This window comes from Solea senegalensis, linkage group LG21 (assembly GCF_019176455.1).
Source record: "Solea senegalensis isolate Sse05_10M linkage group LG21, IFAPA_SoseM_1, whole genome shotgun sequence".
NCBI classification, from domain to species: Eukaryota; Metazoa; Chordata; class Actinopteri; order Pleuronectiformes; family Soleidae; genus Solea; species Solea senegalensis.
The window spans coordinates 64,379-83,161 of record NC_058040.1 but is presented as its reverse complement, the minus strand read 5'-3'; the positions used below and the strand labels follow the sequence as shown (position 1 = coordinate 83,161).

The following is an 18,783-nucleotide window of genomic DNA, read 5'->3' as shown; positions in this document are numbered from 1 at the left end:
CGTCCTTCCTATGTGTTTTCTTTTAGTCCAAAGGCCCCAAAATATGTAATTTTATATGGCAAGAGACATTCAAGTAATATAAAATCGCCAATAACCAAACTACACACTATAATCTGCAGTTAAAATAAATTATTCTTTGTATGAATTCCAGTTATCTCAAGGATACGGCAGAGAATAAGACGACTCGTGGCGTCAGCAAAGATAAAAAAGTGTTTCACTTCGTCATATGCATTTGAATAATCACATGCATGGGGATTATGTTGATTGATGTGGACGAGTGCTGAAGGACGTTCTATAGGTTGTCGAGACAGGGTCCTCAGTGGGGAGGCAACCCGGGCACTGAGAGGTCCCACTGGGATGCCCAGAGTCAGGGACCCCCAGGCATGTGTCAGGGCTACCCAAAGGCAAATCAGCAGCCAAGGACGCACTGCAACACACTCACACACGCGCGCTGCTGTTTAAGTTGCGACATGTGGTCTGACAATGTAAAGGCGAAGACATGCAAATGAGGAGCTCCAGTGTGCTCATGTATGAATTGGTAGTATAATGACCTACTGTGGTGCCATGATTGGTTACACAGTCAGTCTGGTAATGGCAGAGGAAACTGTGTGTCAGTGTGTTTCTATTCTGATGTCAGAATATCTTCATTATCTCACACGGACTCTCGCGGAAAGAAAAACACACACAAACACCGCAGTTTGTTCCGTCACGTCTTTATTTTTTTTCTCCTGTTAGTTTATTTTTCAGTTGTTGAGAAAAACAAAACAAAACAAGATGACCCACTATTGTCAATCTACTTGTTTGTGCACTGACCAGAGCCTTGTTGTGTTTTTTTTTCTCCAAAATTCCATGAGAATATGCAAATGAAGGTGCATCTCATTCAATAGTCGAGTGAGTCATGTGACCCAAACGGAGGGGTCTAAGGGCACGAGGGGTGGGAGGGGCTCTAGGGCCACAAATAAGCGGGGGTGTGGGGGGGAGCAATCCCCACCTACACCCATCTGCTGTGAGACCGAGCCACGATTTGCATAAAGGAAACTGGCTGATGGGTTTTCTTTTTTCTTTTTTCCTTCACACACTAAAACACAGTAATACCACACTTACACACTTGCCAGCAAGCTAGGTATCACAACAGTTTCAGATGTCTTTTAAAAGAAAAAACCCACCAGAAATTATACATATACACAAATGAGCTAAATATAATTTAAATAGAAAACTAGAAACAAAATAAACAATAAGACAGTAACACAAATTACTTCTTCAGCGGACACACACAATTTAGGTTGCACCTCTGAAGACGCCGACTCATCTTCCGAGGTGTGTTTCTACCACACAGGATCTTTATTCTTGATGCAAGATAGTGAAAAACAATGTAAAAATAAAAACAACTGCCCACAGAGATTCAATGGGAAACAGAGTATGTGTATGCATGTGCACACTTCTCCCAAGCAATTAGTTACTTCCTGGTGTAAATGCACAGAAAGGCCCACTTCTATCAAAACTGCCTCAGTCTTCCGACATGTAACATATCTGTTGCACTTTTATTCCCCTCTATTTCAGTGTTTTAAATACTTGTAAATATACTGTATGCAGATTATATAGAGAGCCCATTTACAAATGGTAAATGTTAGCTGGAATAAGGGTCATGAATGAGAAGCTAATGAGGTCATACAACAAGATTTTCTGCTCTTCATCTTTGTCATTTTCAAACACACAGGTTTACAATTGTCGTTTTTCTCAAAAACAAAATATAGATGATTTCAAACACTTGCAAAATGTCCACTGCAAACAATGGCTTGGTTAAGAAACATTTAAAGAAGTGTTTTACTTCGGTTTCTCCATCTGTGTGCCATGCTCTTTTTTTCTTTTTTTTTTGCCGTCACATCAAGTCTTGAGCGACAGAACAAAGTAAGTCCAACCGTTAAGTCCTCAGCATGCTCCCTGCTGCCACAAATCAAGAGAGCTCCTATAAAAATGGATAATTGACAAGGCCACTAGTCCATTAAAACATCCTACAATCCCTCGCTATGCTAAGCCATCTCCTCTCACTGAGATTTGTCCTTATATAATACCATAAGCACTGATTCAAATAGAAACTTTTGCTTATGTTGATTTTTTTTTAAAGCAAATTGCCTCCAAACAGTGCAAAACAAATCAAACCTGTGCAATAAGGCCTACTGCTATAACTCATATATATATTCTTTTATCATAAAAACAAGACTTCAAAATGAAAAGACAATAAAAACAATGCAAGATTAAAAAATATAGCAATAATATATCAATGATGTGGTTAACAAAGCATGGACATGCACATCTTAATGGAGGAGGAGAGACATTCCCCTGTTGGACAAAAACAAAAGAAAACAAATATCAGAGAGTGGTGTCTGATAATTTCTCCCCCCCTTAAACTTCTGCTGCCTCTGCTGGTATCAGTGAGCCAGACTCATGAGGCAGGAGCTGGGGGAGTGTGGCAGGAGTGTGTCGTCTCACAAGAGCTCAAGCAGCCATCTGCCACTCTACGCGGGCCAGCCTGATCCTTATCCTCAGCCCAGCCCAGCCGGCCCCCACTGTTTCATCCCCACAAAAAGGCTTCCTGCTGGGGGGTTGTAGTGGAAGGGGACCTGAGGAGACAAAGGTGGTGGTGGGGGGAGCTGTGGGATCTGGGGAGCTCCACACCGAGACCCTTTGACCTGCTTTCCTGGCCTGACGCGGCAGACAGTCCAGACAGACAGCACCGTGTCTATTCCCTGCCTCCTCCTCTTTTATCAGCCACACAGACCCCAGGGGCTGATGGAGAGACAGAGGTGGGGGAAGGAGAAAGAGACGGAGGAACTGAAAGGGTGGTGGTGCAAATGAACACGCAGCATCTACGCAGACCACCATCCTCCCTCCCTCACTCCATTCATCTTTGGGTACAGAATCGTCCATTCCCTGTGGACAGACTGCTGCCCTCTCCTCCCCTCTCTTGCCTGTTCCCTCCTTTGACCCTGAACAGCCACACAGGCGACCCCCCCCCCACAGCCCTAGTGGCAATCTATTTCCTAGTTCCTAGTGTTTCGTCGTATTTTCTCAAATCTGTGTCAGACAGACTAACCACAATAACTAGACTAACTGTGTGGCGGCTGATGTGTCCTTTGTTTGTGGCAGTGTTTGCCGATGTTGGAGAAATGATCAAATTGTACAGTTACTTCCAATAACCACAGCCAGACGGAGGCTGTTTTGTGGTAAAACAAGAGGAATAGATTGTTGCACAACTAGAAAATGTCTCTTCTCCTCCCGGGATAGCTGGCACCTAGGCAGTGGTGGTAAGCTTTTGGATGGTACGGTTGTAGTACTGGGTGGTGAGAGCCTCCAGGGGGCTCCAGTGATGTGCATGTAGCTCTATGACCTCCATGAGGAGAGAGCGGGTCAGCTGGGATTCAGCCGGACTAAGCATCTTGTCCCTGACGGCCGCGAGCAGCTCTGTCATCATCTCCGGGAGCTGCTCTTCCAAGAGACGCCCAGTGCTCTGCAACTGGTGGAGAGAGAAGGGAGGAAGGAAGGTAGAAGTGAGGAGGCAGCAGGTCAGAGAAACTGTGTGGGTTCCACACCAACAACAAAACAAAACCTTGATACTGTGGATACAGTCACACAGCAGAGGATCTCACACCCTCTGGTCATAGAGCTTTACGTGTGAGGGCCTGCTGGTAAAGAGTCAAGGATGCAAAGGTTGTGGAAACTGTTTCTGTTCTAATGTAATGACCAAGGTTCAATGTATCAATAACTCTGTATAAAACTGGATACAGTCTAAACCTTTGTTGGTCCACTGCAGTTTAGGTCATAAATGCCACCTCCTCCATGTCAGTGGACAGGACATGAACCAAAATAAAGTCAACATGCAAATGTGACTTTTAAATTTACTACTGTGCAGCAGTAACATCGGGATTATTTCACCTTTGATTTAGTCCACTGTTAGAAAGTGAAGATGAAGTGGAAACATGCTGACCATCTTTATATACAATGTATGCTTTAAAGTGTGTGTGTGGTGGGGGTCATACCTCCATGGAGCAACAGAGGACTGCATCTTCTTTTATGTCTGTGGACTCCAACAGCTACCAGAGACAAGACAAATAGAAAATGAGAAAATTCCATTCAATGTAGTAACAAGAGAGCAGAACCTAACGGGGCTTGCTGATGTACAATTGGATATAAGACATACCGGGGAGCTAACGCTTGTTTGCATTAATCAGTTCACATTCACACACACACAGGTTTGCGCAGCTTTCCTTTTAATCCTCTGATTGGCAAACAAAGCACCATGTCCTAACCTTAACTAAAACACAATTCATATCATAGCCACAAACACAACACATTCCTCCACAATGAGGTTCTGCCTCATTAGGATTAGGATTTTGGTCTCCACGAGGACTACTGGTCCTGACAAGGACGGTGTTCTTGCCAGAAAAGGTCCTGAAGAGGAAGTAAATGCACACAGAAAACAAAACAAAGATCTGATCTCGACAGTAAACATTTCCTGCGTCAACATTTTGACTCTTGGAAGACGACATACGCTGCTCTGATCCTGCCAAGGCTGCTGATCATCACACATCAATGCTTGCTTTATGCACTCTATATATTCTCTCACACACACACACAAACGGTGTAAACAAAAACAAGCGTTGGTGGTACAAGGTGGTAAACATGCTTGCTGGCTTCTCCTCCATGCACAGATGGGCAAACAACTGCCACTTTCAAACAACGCGGAGACTGTGTGCCATGTTAAACTACAGACATTAACTGTATGATTATACATTAAACACTTCTTCTGCAGCTCAGAGTGCACTTTACTTAAAGTGGTACTTTGATTAACCTGAAGGAGGAGAGGAAATACTATGGGAGGATGGGGGAGGTTGTTTTGATGGCTCTAATTAGGCCTTAGAAGTGCAGACCCACTACACAATGAGTAAAATAAGGTATAAATGCAGGTTACATGTGCATAGTTGTGCAAGTATTGAGTGAGAGCGTGCTGTAAATAGGAAAGAAACCAGGTTAGGAGCCGAGATTGTAGTGACTTCAATTGATGGTTTTAGCAACGTCATTAGAATACAACCAGAAAGTAGAGGAACTGTATATACTATATGCAACTTAAAATCAGATGTTTTACTAAAAAAAACCTACTGGAACTTTTAATTTCTTCAGATATTTTAAATACGGAATGAAACGACAGCATGAAAAAAGGTCACTTCATTATCACTTAAACCCAGAGCCAGTAAAATCTGTGCTCAGTTCTAACATTCATGGTGTAAAAAAAAAAACAACCCTGCCATGGAAACGACCATCATCTGATGATCCTCAGCCTCTTACATCCACAGTGTACGCTTAATGGTGGTGCACCTATCATCCAGGCCCAGCAGTCACGCAGACGCCAGCTACTCAGTATGCTTGGACGGGTGTGGTGACAGTGTGGCTGTTTGATGTAGGAACACGAGTCTCGTCGCTCTCGGAGTAAGAGAGCTGAGCGACGAGCGTGATTAGCTCATAATGAGTTCTCTGGGGAGCGGAGGGTGAAGTTTTGCTCGATGTATGAACAAAAATGGTCTGATCTATACTCCATAACTGGTTGGCACCAGTTCTCTATCCATTGCGATGGCTCTTCCTTCAACGCGTCTATCTCGCGACTCTCATTTTGTAAGTAGAAAAGAAAGATCTGTGGTAGAAGCTGTTTTTCGGGGAGACAGTTTAACACACGTTCTTTCTGCTGAAGCTGAAAACGGTCTAGTTTGTTACATCATTTAGAAACAAATGCATTGTACCGGCAAACCTTGGGATTCTTTGTCATTTCCAGTGATAGTACTTTCATCCACTTGATCACGGAACATAAAAAGCAAGAAAAACTAGGGCAGCTGTGATCCTCTAGTAAGCAATGATGGGAAGAAATGCGCCCAACGTGACAAAGTCAACTCAAGTTACCCAGTTAAGTCAATTTCAAACAAAAACCCAACCTAATTTATTTGCATTTTTCTGCTGAGGCTTTGTCTGTGTCTCAGTTGTACTTTAATGTTGAAACCTGTCATCAGACTGTTAACTAAAACAGAAAGGACATAAAAGCACTCATTCATCAAAATTACAACTGCTTCAAATTTGCATGGATTGGATATTGTTGCATAGCAACAGCAGGTCTAGGACTTCTGTTACATTAGAATTACTTTATTTCTGCTGCGTAAGTGCTGTACTTGATACCACAAAAAACTATAATACATTCTAAGAGCTGCTTAATACTTGGAAAATCAAATAGCAAATATACAGGTGATGCTCAGCTAATAATCTTTGTCTTAATAAGTATTCTGAGTTGGGGGTCTTTAAGTGTGAGCGTTCTTGCTCTTTTTCATACAGGGACACCAAGACACAGTATAAATAGCTACTGATGTCACCACCAGACGGTGTAAAAGCAGCCTGTCTGCAGTGTGCAACTGCAAACCAATATCCTGATCAGGTCCTCAGTTTACCACATAGCCTACAGGTCATTTGCTTCAACATAATACAGTTTCATGTTATTGAAAGTTAATTTAGTGCTCTGTTTACAACTCCCTCCCTTATGTCCCCGGACTATAGCACAGACTGTGTTTCACATATTTCTATACCATGATCTGGGTAAAATAACTTCAGACTACTCGGAGAGAGTAGTTGAATTTCATCTGCTTGGCATTGTTTGGCTCATTGCTAAATTTAGACGTTCACCACCAAGTTTCTTAACCTATGTAACCATGGCAACGTGCTGTAACAGTTGCAAGCCCAACAATCATGCATACAAAGGAAAACTTGATTCACAGCCTTTGCATAGATAGGCCCTCAACAGCGAGGCTGGAAATTTGATTTGGGAAAGAATATATATATTTTTTAATTCTTCTTTTCAAAATTAGGTCAAATGATAGCATTAGAGCAGATAGTAGACCAGTATTATTACCAGTAACAGTAACATGATGTACAAATATCAGAAGTGGAAATACAAGTCAATTGTAAACATCTATCTTTTCTACTTCTCCCAACAGAGGCACCTTTTGAGTTTTATCTTCTGACATCACTTTCACGACACCTTCAATCACACAGACAGTGGTGCTGTAAGAAATAAACTTGAGTTCATTTTACACTTAACAGCTGCTTTTTTGACAGATGACAGTACAGAAATGGACACAGCCTCCGAAACTCCACTACCTTATTAGCACCAAAATCCAGCCTTCGATGCAGATGTAACGATGTTATTATCTGACAAACTGCCTTTCTATGTAGATTGTGGTACATAAACACCACAGGGTTGTGAGGAGATGGTTCCACTATCAATAGACTGTGAATGTAACAGCCTGACAGTCACGAATGGATGAAATCGCAGCCCGTTAACTCGGTCTGCACACACAGCTGCCGAGTGAACACAGGCATGATTCCTAACACACTTCACTTGCTACTTAAATGTACAGCTATACCCACACATGCATGCACATATGCTTGCATATGCAAACACACAGTGCAGCACTGACAATAGAGCATAGCTTGTAGCTGTCAATCACATCTTACAGCAGGATAATCAACACAGCAGATGGACAAAAATCAGGAACAATGGCTCTAGGAAAAAAAAAAAAAGACACTGTTGAACAAGCATGTGGAACCGAAAACAAACACTCTAACTCTCTCATCTTTCCTCCTTTTGTGTAATTATATAAATATTTTTGAAATGGTTTACAGGTGTGTTATGACCTCGAGCATCATAATGCTTCACATGAAACTGCCGATGCTGGATTATGTAGGTGTGTTTGTGTGTACTTGTGACTGGTTATTCCACACCCTTGGTCATGTCGCCCAGCCTTCTAACAAGCTGAGATAGTGCCCTGGGCATACACTCAGACAGGGTGTGGATGGAATTAGTTGTGTGCGATTGTGTTTGTTTGTTATCGAGACACAGGGTGTGTGCCGAGTGCCAGACTGACAAAGGTGTGGACATGGACAGTAAATGTACCTCGCACGTGCCTCAAACCTACCATTATTATTTTTTTTTTCTCTTTTGCTCAAAGTACACATTAAAATGATTTTCACCTGCTCATTTCTCGTCTACCTGTCTTGCTGTGAGCAAACTCCCTGCGTACTTGCTGTGAACAAACTCCCTGCCAACTTGCTGTCAACCTGATCACTGTCTCCTCCACTTCCTCTGGCTGTCACTTCCCCTTTCAATAATCCAAGTGTTATTTACCACTTCTGTATTGCGGTGTGTCCGCTGTGGCTATCTTGCATGGTTTCCATGGCGTGTGTAAAACAGCATGACCGGCTGATGGGAAATGATGTGGGGGTCACGTATTTTCCTGGAACTAAGAACGTCCTGACTAACCAAACCCCACTGTGGTGTCTAGACTCTAGAATAGGTCTGGCCAAAAACAGGAAGCTGGCTTGCAGCATGCATCGATCAGAAAAGGCAAGACAAGACGTAAAGACGCCGTTTGATGCTTTCCTCTTATCAGTGGACAAATGGATGAGTGTGATTGACTGGTTATTGACAGACATATTGATCAAAAAAGTATAAATCTGGATACGGACCTCTCGTAGGCAAGTGTAGATGGGACACACAAGCACCCTGAACGGCTCTCCGGAGCTGCTCCTCATGATGCCAAACACCTCACACAAAAAGGTGATGAAACCTAACCACCTCTCCACGTCTGACTGCTGGAGCTCCTCACGATGGGAGAAATCTCTCTGTGTGTGTGGAGGGTGGAGGAAAAGATAGACAGACAGAAAGGTTTAGTTTGTACAATACACTGAAACACTGGCTTTTCAAATGAGTTTTAAGTAGGTGGTGGGTAGGTGGATATTTAAGGGTTTGATGGGGAGATTTTGTAGGTGGCACATGTATTAACCTACCAGATTAAAGCACTTACAGCTAAAAAGCAGATGAACAACACATTTTACATATTTATAAATGTCTTTTATCTGCCAAAGAAGAGGAGAATATGCTAATCTGGTTTGAAAGTGAAGGGTATTGAACTGTTTCAGAGCTGTAGAAGTACTGGGGTTAATATGGGTTAATGCTTAATGTGCACTTGTGTTACACAGCAGGTTAAACTGAAGCTTTATTAGCAGTCCGAGCAACTCAGTGGGGGTGTTTTTTAGGAGTGCACTAGCTTATCATGGATGGAAAACATGAACAGCTACTGTTTGCACAGACAACTCTGCGGTGAGGCCTACATGTACACAGATATGCACAAATATATGCAGCCTAGGACAGATCCAACAGAAACTTCACTGACACCATCAAAAACAAACATTCCACACACACTCAGAGACAACAAGGCACACTTGTCATGCACCTCCAAGGACATCACCATGGTATTTGACACTTGAATGACAAGCCAGCAAAAGCTTGGGAATAGACACAAGGCAAAGGAACGAACAAGGGTGACTGAAGTATTAGCAAGAGCAAAGATGAGGTGAGGCGAGGCAAGAAAAAGAAATTGTGAAGAAAGGCCACTCTTTATCTTTCACAGGTAACACTCTGGCTATGTTTAATTAAATCAACAACAATTCCTGGCATCTGTCTTTTAACAAATAAAGCGGTCACACACTAATTACCCCCCATATTGAGTTCCAGAAGTCTGGAAGCAACATCATTAATGACAGCCTTCATGAGCCCACTTTTGACATTTGAAATGTTTTAAAAGAAAAAAAGCCAAAATGTCAAAGACAAGGAGGGGGTCCATGTCGGCTGGGGATGAAAGTGGGGAAAAATAACAACAGGGCCCATGCAGCTGTGATGATGGGGGGATAAATATTAGGTATGGGTGGGGAGTAGAGATAGACGATTAAGGTGGGAATCACTACTGCTGCGTGTGGGATAACAATCTAAAAAAAGAAGAAAACAGAAGGGAGAACAAAAAGGAAAAGTGTAGTAAAGAAAAGCATCTGAGAAAGAAAGAAAGAACGAGGAGTGAGAAAGGAGAAGATTAACAAGGCAGCAGGTGGGGTTTGAATGCCTGTCCGTTACTCTGCTGTAGTTGTTTGCTTCTCAGGATGGAGTGAGGGGTTAAAGGGGGTGGTTAGGGGAGAGGGGGAGAAGAAAAGCTGTGCAGGGAGATGAAGCAAAGCCTTGGCCCATGTCGTCCTGGAGGAGCATGGGGAAATAGAAAGCTCATGAGAGATACATATATGGAGAGCAGCAGTGGAATGTCTCACAGTTGAGAGGACTGGAACAGTGCTATACAGTACAGTCTGTTGGTTCTAAAACAGGAACAGTCGACTTATTATTATTTATTACTTATAACTTATAAACTTACTATTATTATAAATAATATTCTTCAAGCAATATAATAAACAGGCCATTTTGTTCTTCCAGGTTTTCCATCATACTTAAATTCTTTGGCAGGCAAAATTGTGAAACATATTCAATTTTATTCCGTGTGAAATTAAACAAGACTTGAAATGTTAGAAATGTGTGAACCCTACAGTCCCCCACCCGTTTCAATAATGCATAGGTATGTAGGTGGAAGCTCCACGGGGGGGAACATCTGTATTTCATCTCTTTAAAAAAGATAAGCACAATTGCTAGTTAGCACCCACGTAGTCCATTAAATGTAGTCAATCAATAACTAGCATGTAATAAAAAGTACATGAAATTAATGAGATTGTTTAAATGAAATCCTGGCAAAAGAAAACACTGAAGGGGAAACGACTAAAGCAGCAGAGAGATCTTCTCACTGTTGCACTAACAACTACCAAGTGTTCTCACCTGCAGCATGTTGAGTAGCAGCGATCTGAACTTGGTCCCCTCCACCATGAACAGCGCCATCTTGTCACAGAGCTTTGCTGCTGTGGCAGCGAAGCTTCTGTCCGACACAGCCTTGGAATAGATTGTGCCCACCACCTGAGTCAGACACTCCTCAGACCGTGCCGAGCACTGTGCTTCCTCCATGAAAGAGGTGAGCTGCTGCTCCACGCCGCTGCTGTTGCTCCTCATGCTGTTGAGAAGGTCAACCAGTCGGTCCATGTTCTGTGACCCAGGGCCCGACGCCTCGACACGTGCCTCTTCCTGGGGCAGGAGAGGAGATTGTGTGATGAGATTGTGTGATGAGTGACAGGTGAACTGTGGTGATACACCACTCACTTTTACCAAGTTTGGAAAGACAAAATGAACGTGTAATCACATTCGTCAAACATAATTTCATAGGTGGTAAAGGTACTAAGATATTCATAAGCAGCTACCAAATGCAAAGACCTTATGATCTGGTTAGTTTGTGGTAAAATTGTGGCCAGTGTTAGCTAAGGTGACCTTTGACTCACAGAAAATGGAGGGACTACAGCACCACCAGCTTTGTGGTTTTTATATTTGTCAAACTCTGATTGGCATTTGGGTTGGAAGTTGGTCTCATATTAGAAAACTTTCAGTTTAACTCATATAACATGCTCAAGCATGTCTTGAATAAACCTGGTGTAATAGACCTTTTTGTCGACGTGAAATAGTAGCACAAACAACAGAAACATTAATTAGGTTCCACTCCAGGTTTAAGAGAGCCAGGGTCATGATGTTGTTCAAGTGTAAAGGTATGTCACACTAAATACTTGACACTTTAACCTGTAGAAGCAGTTATTTCTGAAAAACTGCATACATGTTTCCCATACTTTCTGGATGTGTTCCGATAAAAAATCTAAACTTTTGTCATAGGGTAATTTTTTGGTTGTAAAGAGGCAAAATACTTAAAAACGTGTCCAATTATGACTTCATACATACCAATTTTTTTTTTATTATTTTTATATTTAATTAAGCTACTCCACAGTCAGTAATAAGCATGAAAGGAATCCCAGTCAGTAGCTTCTGATGTGCTCTTTTGGGCTGAGTAATCTGCTTGTCTGTAACCATAATATAAAGACACAAAGGATGGTAATGAAAAACCAATTTAGCTGAAGAGTTTAGAAATTTCACACACTGTTGATGCTTAATGCTAATTAGTTGGTTCACCTCTTCAGTGTGAAAGTGTACTGCCCTCCCTGTCAATCTGAGTAAGAATCAATCTAAAAGCTAAATGACCAAGGAGATAAATAACTAAAGCAACACAGTGGGAGAAGAGTGCCTTTTTACATATTAATGACAGGATGTGTGTGTGTGTGTGCGCGCAAACATAATTAAAGTGATTAAAAGATGAAATGGCGATACATGTGGACACACGGTAGTCTTGATTGCTTTAATACTGACTGACAGGCACTAAGCAGCTTTTCAGTACCTTGTCCTTTAGTCTCCGCCTCAGCCTCTCCTTTGACGATTGCAGCAAGCTGACTTGGGGCTGCTTCATTTGGCCCTCGCTTGCCTTTCCGCCTACTGCTGGGTTGGGAGATTCCTTATTTACGGGCAGATCTGTGAAAGTATTTGTGACGGGTGTTGACTCAGATTTGGGTGATTCATCTGGACTCTTAGAGCTGCAGTCTTGAGGCGGTCTGATGTGCTCATCACCCGTTTTTACATTCTCAGTCTCTTTGTCTTTGGTTGTTCTCGGGGGTGCACCTTTATCACCTGTAGTGTTTGTCTGTCCGATACCCTGACCTTTCTGATTGTGGTGCCAACGCCGATTCTGGCTGTATCCATAGTGTGGGGCTCCTCCTTGGCGCTGCCCATGTCCTCCTTGGTACTGGCGAGGCGGTCGGTCAGCACTATTGTTTCTGTGATCTCCCACTTCTGTTATGTTCTGCTGCTGCTGCTGCTGCTGCTGGATTTGATCCCTTTGATGCTGTAGTGACTGTTGCTGAATCTGCTGAGGCTGGTTCTTCCCTCCTCCTCCTCCTCCACCTCCTCCTCCCTGAGGCCGCTGCTGTCTCCTGGAATAAGAGCAGTTTTCACAGTTAGCTTCACTGCTCTGCTTCACTCTGAGCACTCCATATCACACTGGCACCATGATGGCCTCAAACCTATTACCAGCCCCTCTGTCTGTCCTAAACGTCACTTGGACTTGTGTGAAAATGATCTTCAATTGCATATTTTGTCATAGACTAACCAGTAGTGTTCTGTATTGTCAGAATTCTCACCCATAAACAAACAGTAACCTATTATCTATTGATACAATATTCAAAAGCTCAATGCCTGCTTACATGTAGATGTAGCCAGTGTGCCTTTGTTTTCCTGTCCTGCATAGCTCTGTCTTTCACTGCACTGGCTCTGGGCTGGACAAGCCGCTGACATATGGTCCAGTGGATTAGTCACCCTGACACCGAGAACTCAACCTATTATCTGCCTCTGCACAAACTCAACAAGCAGCAACTTGCTCACCATTTGTTCAAATAAAATGGACCCTATAACTGCTTTTTAAATCTTGACACTTTGCAGACTGTGTATACAATACTGTGCAAAGGTGAGACCACCACTGCCAGTTTTGTTGTTTTTTATATCTTGTCAAATTCTGTGATCATTGGCATTTGGATTGGAATGATGTAACTGAAAGGTGGTCTTATATTTATCTCCGACAACATGTGTATGTAATGCACAACAGATATCTAAACCTGTGAAGGTTGTTTTTTTTCTTCTTGAAAAATATGTTGTTTTAAAACTCCAACAAAGTGATTGAGAAGTATCGTAATTTAAGCATTGCTAAAACAACAAATCTAATGATCTAAGACTTTCTATTATCACATTCAAACCATCAATATCTGAACAGTCCAGCCCTTATGATTGAAAATGGTAGAAAATTCAACTGAATCCAAGTAATTGTTGCAGTTCTTCCAAGACCTAATGCATTTACACATAAACACATATAAAGTAACATACATGTTTTTGGTAAGTAATAACTATGTTTCCAGAGATTCATAAAGAAAACAATAAGAGAAACAAAAGCAAGGCAAAATCTGACATGCCAGGTTCCTGGAAACATGGGAGGTTTGACTGACAAGCTAAGAACACCATTCCTTGCAAACCCTTTTCTTGTACTTCAGCAAACTTTCATGAATTGGATTTTTAAGTTTCAAACACATTCAAATAGCCCATCAAAAAAAACAAACCAAACACTGGAAATTTGTTTTGGGCATCAATCGAACAAATTAAGATGAAATTTAGGCAGACTACAGTGTGAATACAGGCAGAGAAAATCCATTCAATTGCACTAACAAACTAACCATTGTAGAAGAATATATAATAGAAAAGAAATGATTACAAACATTACAGTCATTGAGTGTGAGAGGTGGTTACAATAACTGCGATAAACCAGTAAATAAATCTAGTAGCTGACGATCCACTATGTATCGTATAATTCTGTAATAGGCAGTGGGTAAAGACAGGATTTACATGGTGATTTAGCGTTATTTAATTGATTGATATTGTAAATATATTTTCCTCAAATTAAGGGAAAATATCACAAATGTGTCTCTGAGCAGCGTCAAGTAGCAAATTAATGTGCTCAAATTATTGGATTTGTTTAAATGTTTCAATCAAATTTGAGGAGTTACTGTTTTCCTCTTCACAAATCACAAAATTAATATTTAATTAAGTCATTACATTAGGCTCTGAGAAAATGTGTTTGGTCACATCTCATACATGACAAACTGTTAAGAAAATACACAATTGCTATTGTATATATATATATGTATGTGTATATATATATGTATATGTATATAATGTATGCTGCATTTATAACATTATTTCTGATTCTTATATCTTGTTCGTCTCTACTAAATTGTGTAATTTATGAAAAACAGTGTGTGTGTGTGTTGGCAAGAGCAGAGTATATTTTTAGTCTTTTTTTTGTTGTTCCTTTGGTTTTTGTCTCATTCGGCCTCTCTGTTTCACTCTCTTGGGGAGGTTGGGAGACAGTTCATCTTAAGACTCTCTCATGTGCTCAACAGTCGGCCTCCAGCACTTTGAAAATGTTCTCTTTCATAGTCGGATCTGCCTCCGCCTGGCAACTTATTAATCACACAGCTGAACTCAGCAGCTCTGCTCTGACACCCAGTACTGGGTTTTTCAACAAGTGCATCTCACATAGATGTAGAACTTATGGTGTTTTGATATTTCTGACATTTCAATGATTTTTAATGTGAGAATGTACTTTAAAACACATCAAATAATTAAATTACACCCTCTAGTCAGCATCCTCCAATTTCTCTTTTCCCACTTTTTATAATAACATTAGATTGCACGGCTGCTTATTAAGGTTGTACCTAATCACGACTTTGGTTTAATAGCTTAACAGTGACTGACATAAATAGTCTCAGAGACTTAAATTAATATGACTGCAGAGAGTGGGATTTCATAATCTTTTGCAAAGCCCCAGACTGCTCTGAGATACTGTGTAGGAATACAATATCTTTCCCTCTCTCTGCCTCTGCCTCCCCCTTCCTGAAACAGGCACATTCACTCATCAGATGATTAATTTGCTCTCTACAGTAGCTGTTAGTTTAGGATCGGCTCTCATAAGACCTCCTCTACTGGTGATGCAGAGAGGTGAAAGTAAGACAGTAATAAAATGTTAATCATATTTAATGACTGCTCTGCAGACGCCTGAGTGTTGCTCAGATTGACCATATATCAGTCACATTAGTGCCAGTGAGATGTTTGCATTAAGGATAACTGATGGGGCCAGTAATGAAATTTCATCTCATAATATCTCGTTACCAAAACAGATCATCTCTGGCCTGATTAACTGTCCAATCCAATGAGAAACCAATTTTTTTGGTTGTGATAAGTGTGCATCAGAATTTGTTTGATCCCCCTCTCTATTTTTACCCACTTGTTTTATCTTTCAGATCATTTCATGGAAATAAAACACATTCTTTATTTGTGTCTCACAGGTAATCCCTCTACTTAGAAAAAGGTCAATACTATTGCTGCAGTTACCACAATGTGGATTGCTGTCTTGTGAAGTGGAGGCTCTGAGTTCACGCCACACGATCATCCACCAGGAGGAACTATCATCTGACTAGTCTCTAAATGAAGTTTAGGCACAGAAACGACTCAAAATCGACATCAAAATGAATCCGATAATCCATAATTAATTGATAATAATTCAGTTATTTCTGTCTGACACCTTGACTCTGTCCTGGTCTCTGGCTGGCTGGCGTTTTCACCATCACTGTTTGGCTGGAAACATGGAGTCTGTGATGCATCCGGGACTTGCTTCTCTAATCCCTTCTTTGAGGAGTTCACACGTAGCAGGTGACTATTGGGAGGGGCCTTTGTTGGCGTGTATTGTCCTTGAGTCTTTATTAAAGAGACTCAATGAAATGTAAGACACAGTATATTGAACGTCTGAAAATGTATTCAGTTCCCATTTTGTGCTCTGGGTCTCATTTTGTCACTAACCTGGCTGAGACTTGCCGCTTCCCCCCGGGGCCACTGGGCAGAAGTATGGTTAACTGGTCTCGGGTGAACTGATCAACCGCTCTACAAGCAGGAGAAGAGGGTATGCCACAGTGGAGATCATTGGAAGGATGAAGGGATGGAGGAGGATGAGGGATAGATGAAGAGTGGAGGAAGTAGCAAAACAATTTATAGAAAGGGGGAAGATTTTGTTTTGTAGATTGCAGGAGAGAAAGGATATTATAGAAGATATTGGGAGGGGGTCAGATAAGCAAAGAGGGAAACAAACAAACAAAAAACTACAGGTTCATAACTATGTCATTCAAAGAACATGCACAGAATTACAGGAATTACTTGAGGCACTAAAAAGGTGAAATGAATTGGGAGAAATGATCATGGGGGGCGTGAGATACTGGTGATCAATTATGGCGGATGCTGTGGGAGAGCCTATATGGGGATGGAGAACTCGTGGATCCATTGGACCATAGGTTGACCCAGACTAGATGATCGATTTGCCCGGGGGGGGAAGAGAAGCCTGCAGGCTTGACGGTCAATAATGCAGCCCAACCTTCACATAGGCCACAAAAGACTCGTTCAATGGACTGTGAAGACAGGTTGCTACAAATTTTTTTTCCCTTACAAGTTTCAAGATTTAAAACCAAAACTCACAGCAACACTGTGAATGCTTGTGCATACATGTATACATGCATATATAAAACTGGAGATTACAGTCAATAACTTTGAGTCATCGTGCCCAGAGGGTTTAGGCAGAATACTGTCTTCATAGTAGGTGCAGAAAAACATGCACACCTTGGGCAAGATGTATAAACAATGCATATAAACCATAAACAAATGCACACATTTCTTACACATGACCTGGTATGAATAAAACAAAAGTGCAGCGCAGATGTAATTCCGCTCACATACATATTGAGAGTGAACTGCATGTGATACGAAGGAAAGTTTAACCAACTGATATTGGTTTATGCAGCCTGTGAACAGCAGTGTATGTTGTGTAAGTGCATTCATAAATAAAACATTTGAATAACTATAGGTAGGAATTCAGACAAAGTTATAGACGCAAACAAAAACTAGTATGCAATTGATGTTGGAGAACACATGGTCAGCTTATTCTTTTACTGTGGTTTTGTTGTTGTTTTTTGTGCCATACACTTCATGATTGATTAATTTACTGATGAACAAATGTATTATAAGCGTTATAAGTTGAAGTACATGGAATATGTATTTTTGAAAATCTGAAAATGTAATGCGTTCGTTGTACGGGCATAACTATAGCAACCATTTGTTCTTGTGTTTTTGAGAGCATTCCTGATGTGACGGTCTGTTATGCAACTGCACTTAGTTACCATTCTACTACTGAGCAGTGGAAAGGCAGGCATTTTAATATGCAAAGAGTTGATTTGGTGCCTACTTAATCGAGTGCATAAACGCATGAAAAGCAGAAGTCATCTTGACCATGCTTAAAATAATCCTTCAATTGCAAATTAAATAAAAAAAAGATTCTGTGTAAAATGTGCTCGTCTTGTTAAAACAGATAAAATAAAGTCTACATATGTAAACCTTCTTCAATAAATGATGACTTTTTTAAAAGGGGATGGATAAAAAGCATATTAGCTCCTTCTTTTCCCCCATTTTTTTTTGTTTTGGAGCAGAACGCAGTAAGCAGCACATTCCAGTAAATCACAACTAATTTCAGCCCTGTTTGACGTGCCTACTAAAGTAGAAACACATGCACTGCCTCCCCTTTCTGTTCCTTCCTGCCACAGCCAGCCTACACTTTTCCTTTACTCAGTTTCACTCTCAATGCTTTATTTCTTTGTGCTTGCAACTACTTTTTTCCCCCGCTGACGATAAATACACCACAAAACTAAATAACAAAAAATCGAAACATTATGTATGTGGGTTCTCACTGCAATAAGTATTTGTTGCCTTTGACTACTAGTTATTTTCTTGTTTTTGGTTCTTTTTTATCTTGGGCGTGAACACAGGAAAATATCGACATAAGAGGATTATTATGTTTTACTGACAAACATATGATGTTAATGTGTTTGATAAGCAAACATGCTGAGCATCAGTTAGGACAGTATGGAGCTGGGGGTTGTTGTTTTTTTACAATTCATATACATTCTTTGATACTCCACAGCATCTGAATCCAGTAAAGCACAGGGCATGTGATGAAATAGCGTCAACAGCCTCAAGGACAGTATTTAAAATGTTGTGGAATCTATGCCATGAACAACTGAGGCTGTTTTCAAAGCAGAGTGAAGCCTTGACTACTAGTAGTATGGTGCTCTTAATAAAGTGCTCAGTGGGTGTGTGAATATTTTAACAAACTGGCAGATGGACTAAAGGCAATCCTTTTTTTGCGAACTAAAGTTTAATTCTATTTTACTCTTGTCACCGCCGTCTGTTGCAGTCTTTGTCATTTTGTTGCATGCTGTAAAAGGAAATCGAAGATTCACACACAGATTCCTCGA

General features: G+C 41.1%; 1 protein-coding gene across 2 annotated transcripts in view; it reads right to left on the bottom strand.

Annotated features, from left to right (window-relative positions):
• Positions 1-1,888: 1,888 nt before the first annotated feature.
• The window catches only part of ctif (CBP80/20-dependent translation initiation factor), a 41,671-nt gene continuing 24,776 nt past the window's right edge, over positions 1,889-18,783 (bottom strand). The window contains exons 9-14 of one of the 2 annotated variants that reach the window (XM_044012258.1): positions 16,289-16,369; positions 12,231-12,819; positions 10,742-11,041; positions 8,560-8,715; positions 4,038-4,091; positions 1,889-3,514 (exon numbers count right to left, since the gene is read on the bottom strand). In XM_044012258.1, the coding sequence (XP_043868193.1) occupies positions 3,293-3,514; positions 4,038-4,091; positions 8,560-8,715; positions 10,742-11,041; positions 12,231-12,819; positions 16,289-16,369 (1,402 nt within the window). In that variant the 3' untranslated portion in view covers positions 1,889-3,292. The remainder of the gene's footprint in view (positions 3,515-4,037; positions 4,092-8,559; positions 8,716-10,741; positions 11,042-12,230; positions 12,820-16,288; positions 16,370-18,783) is intronic. The other variant, XM_044012259.1, reaches the window with a different exon arrangement.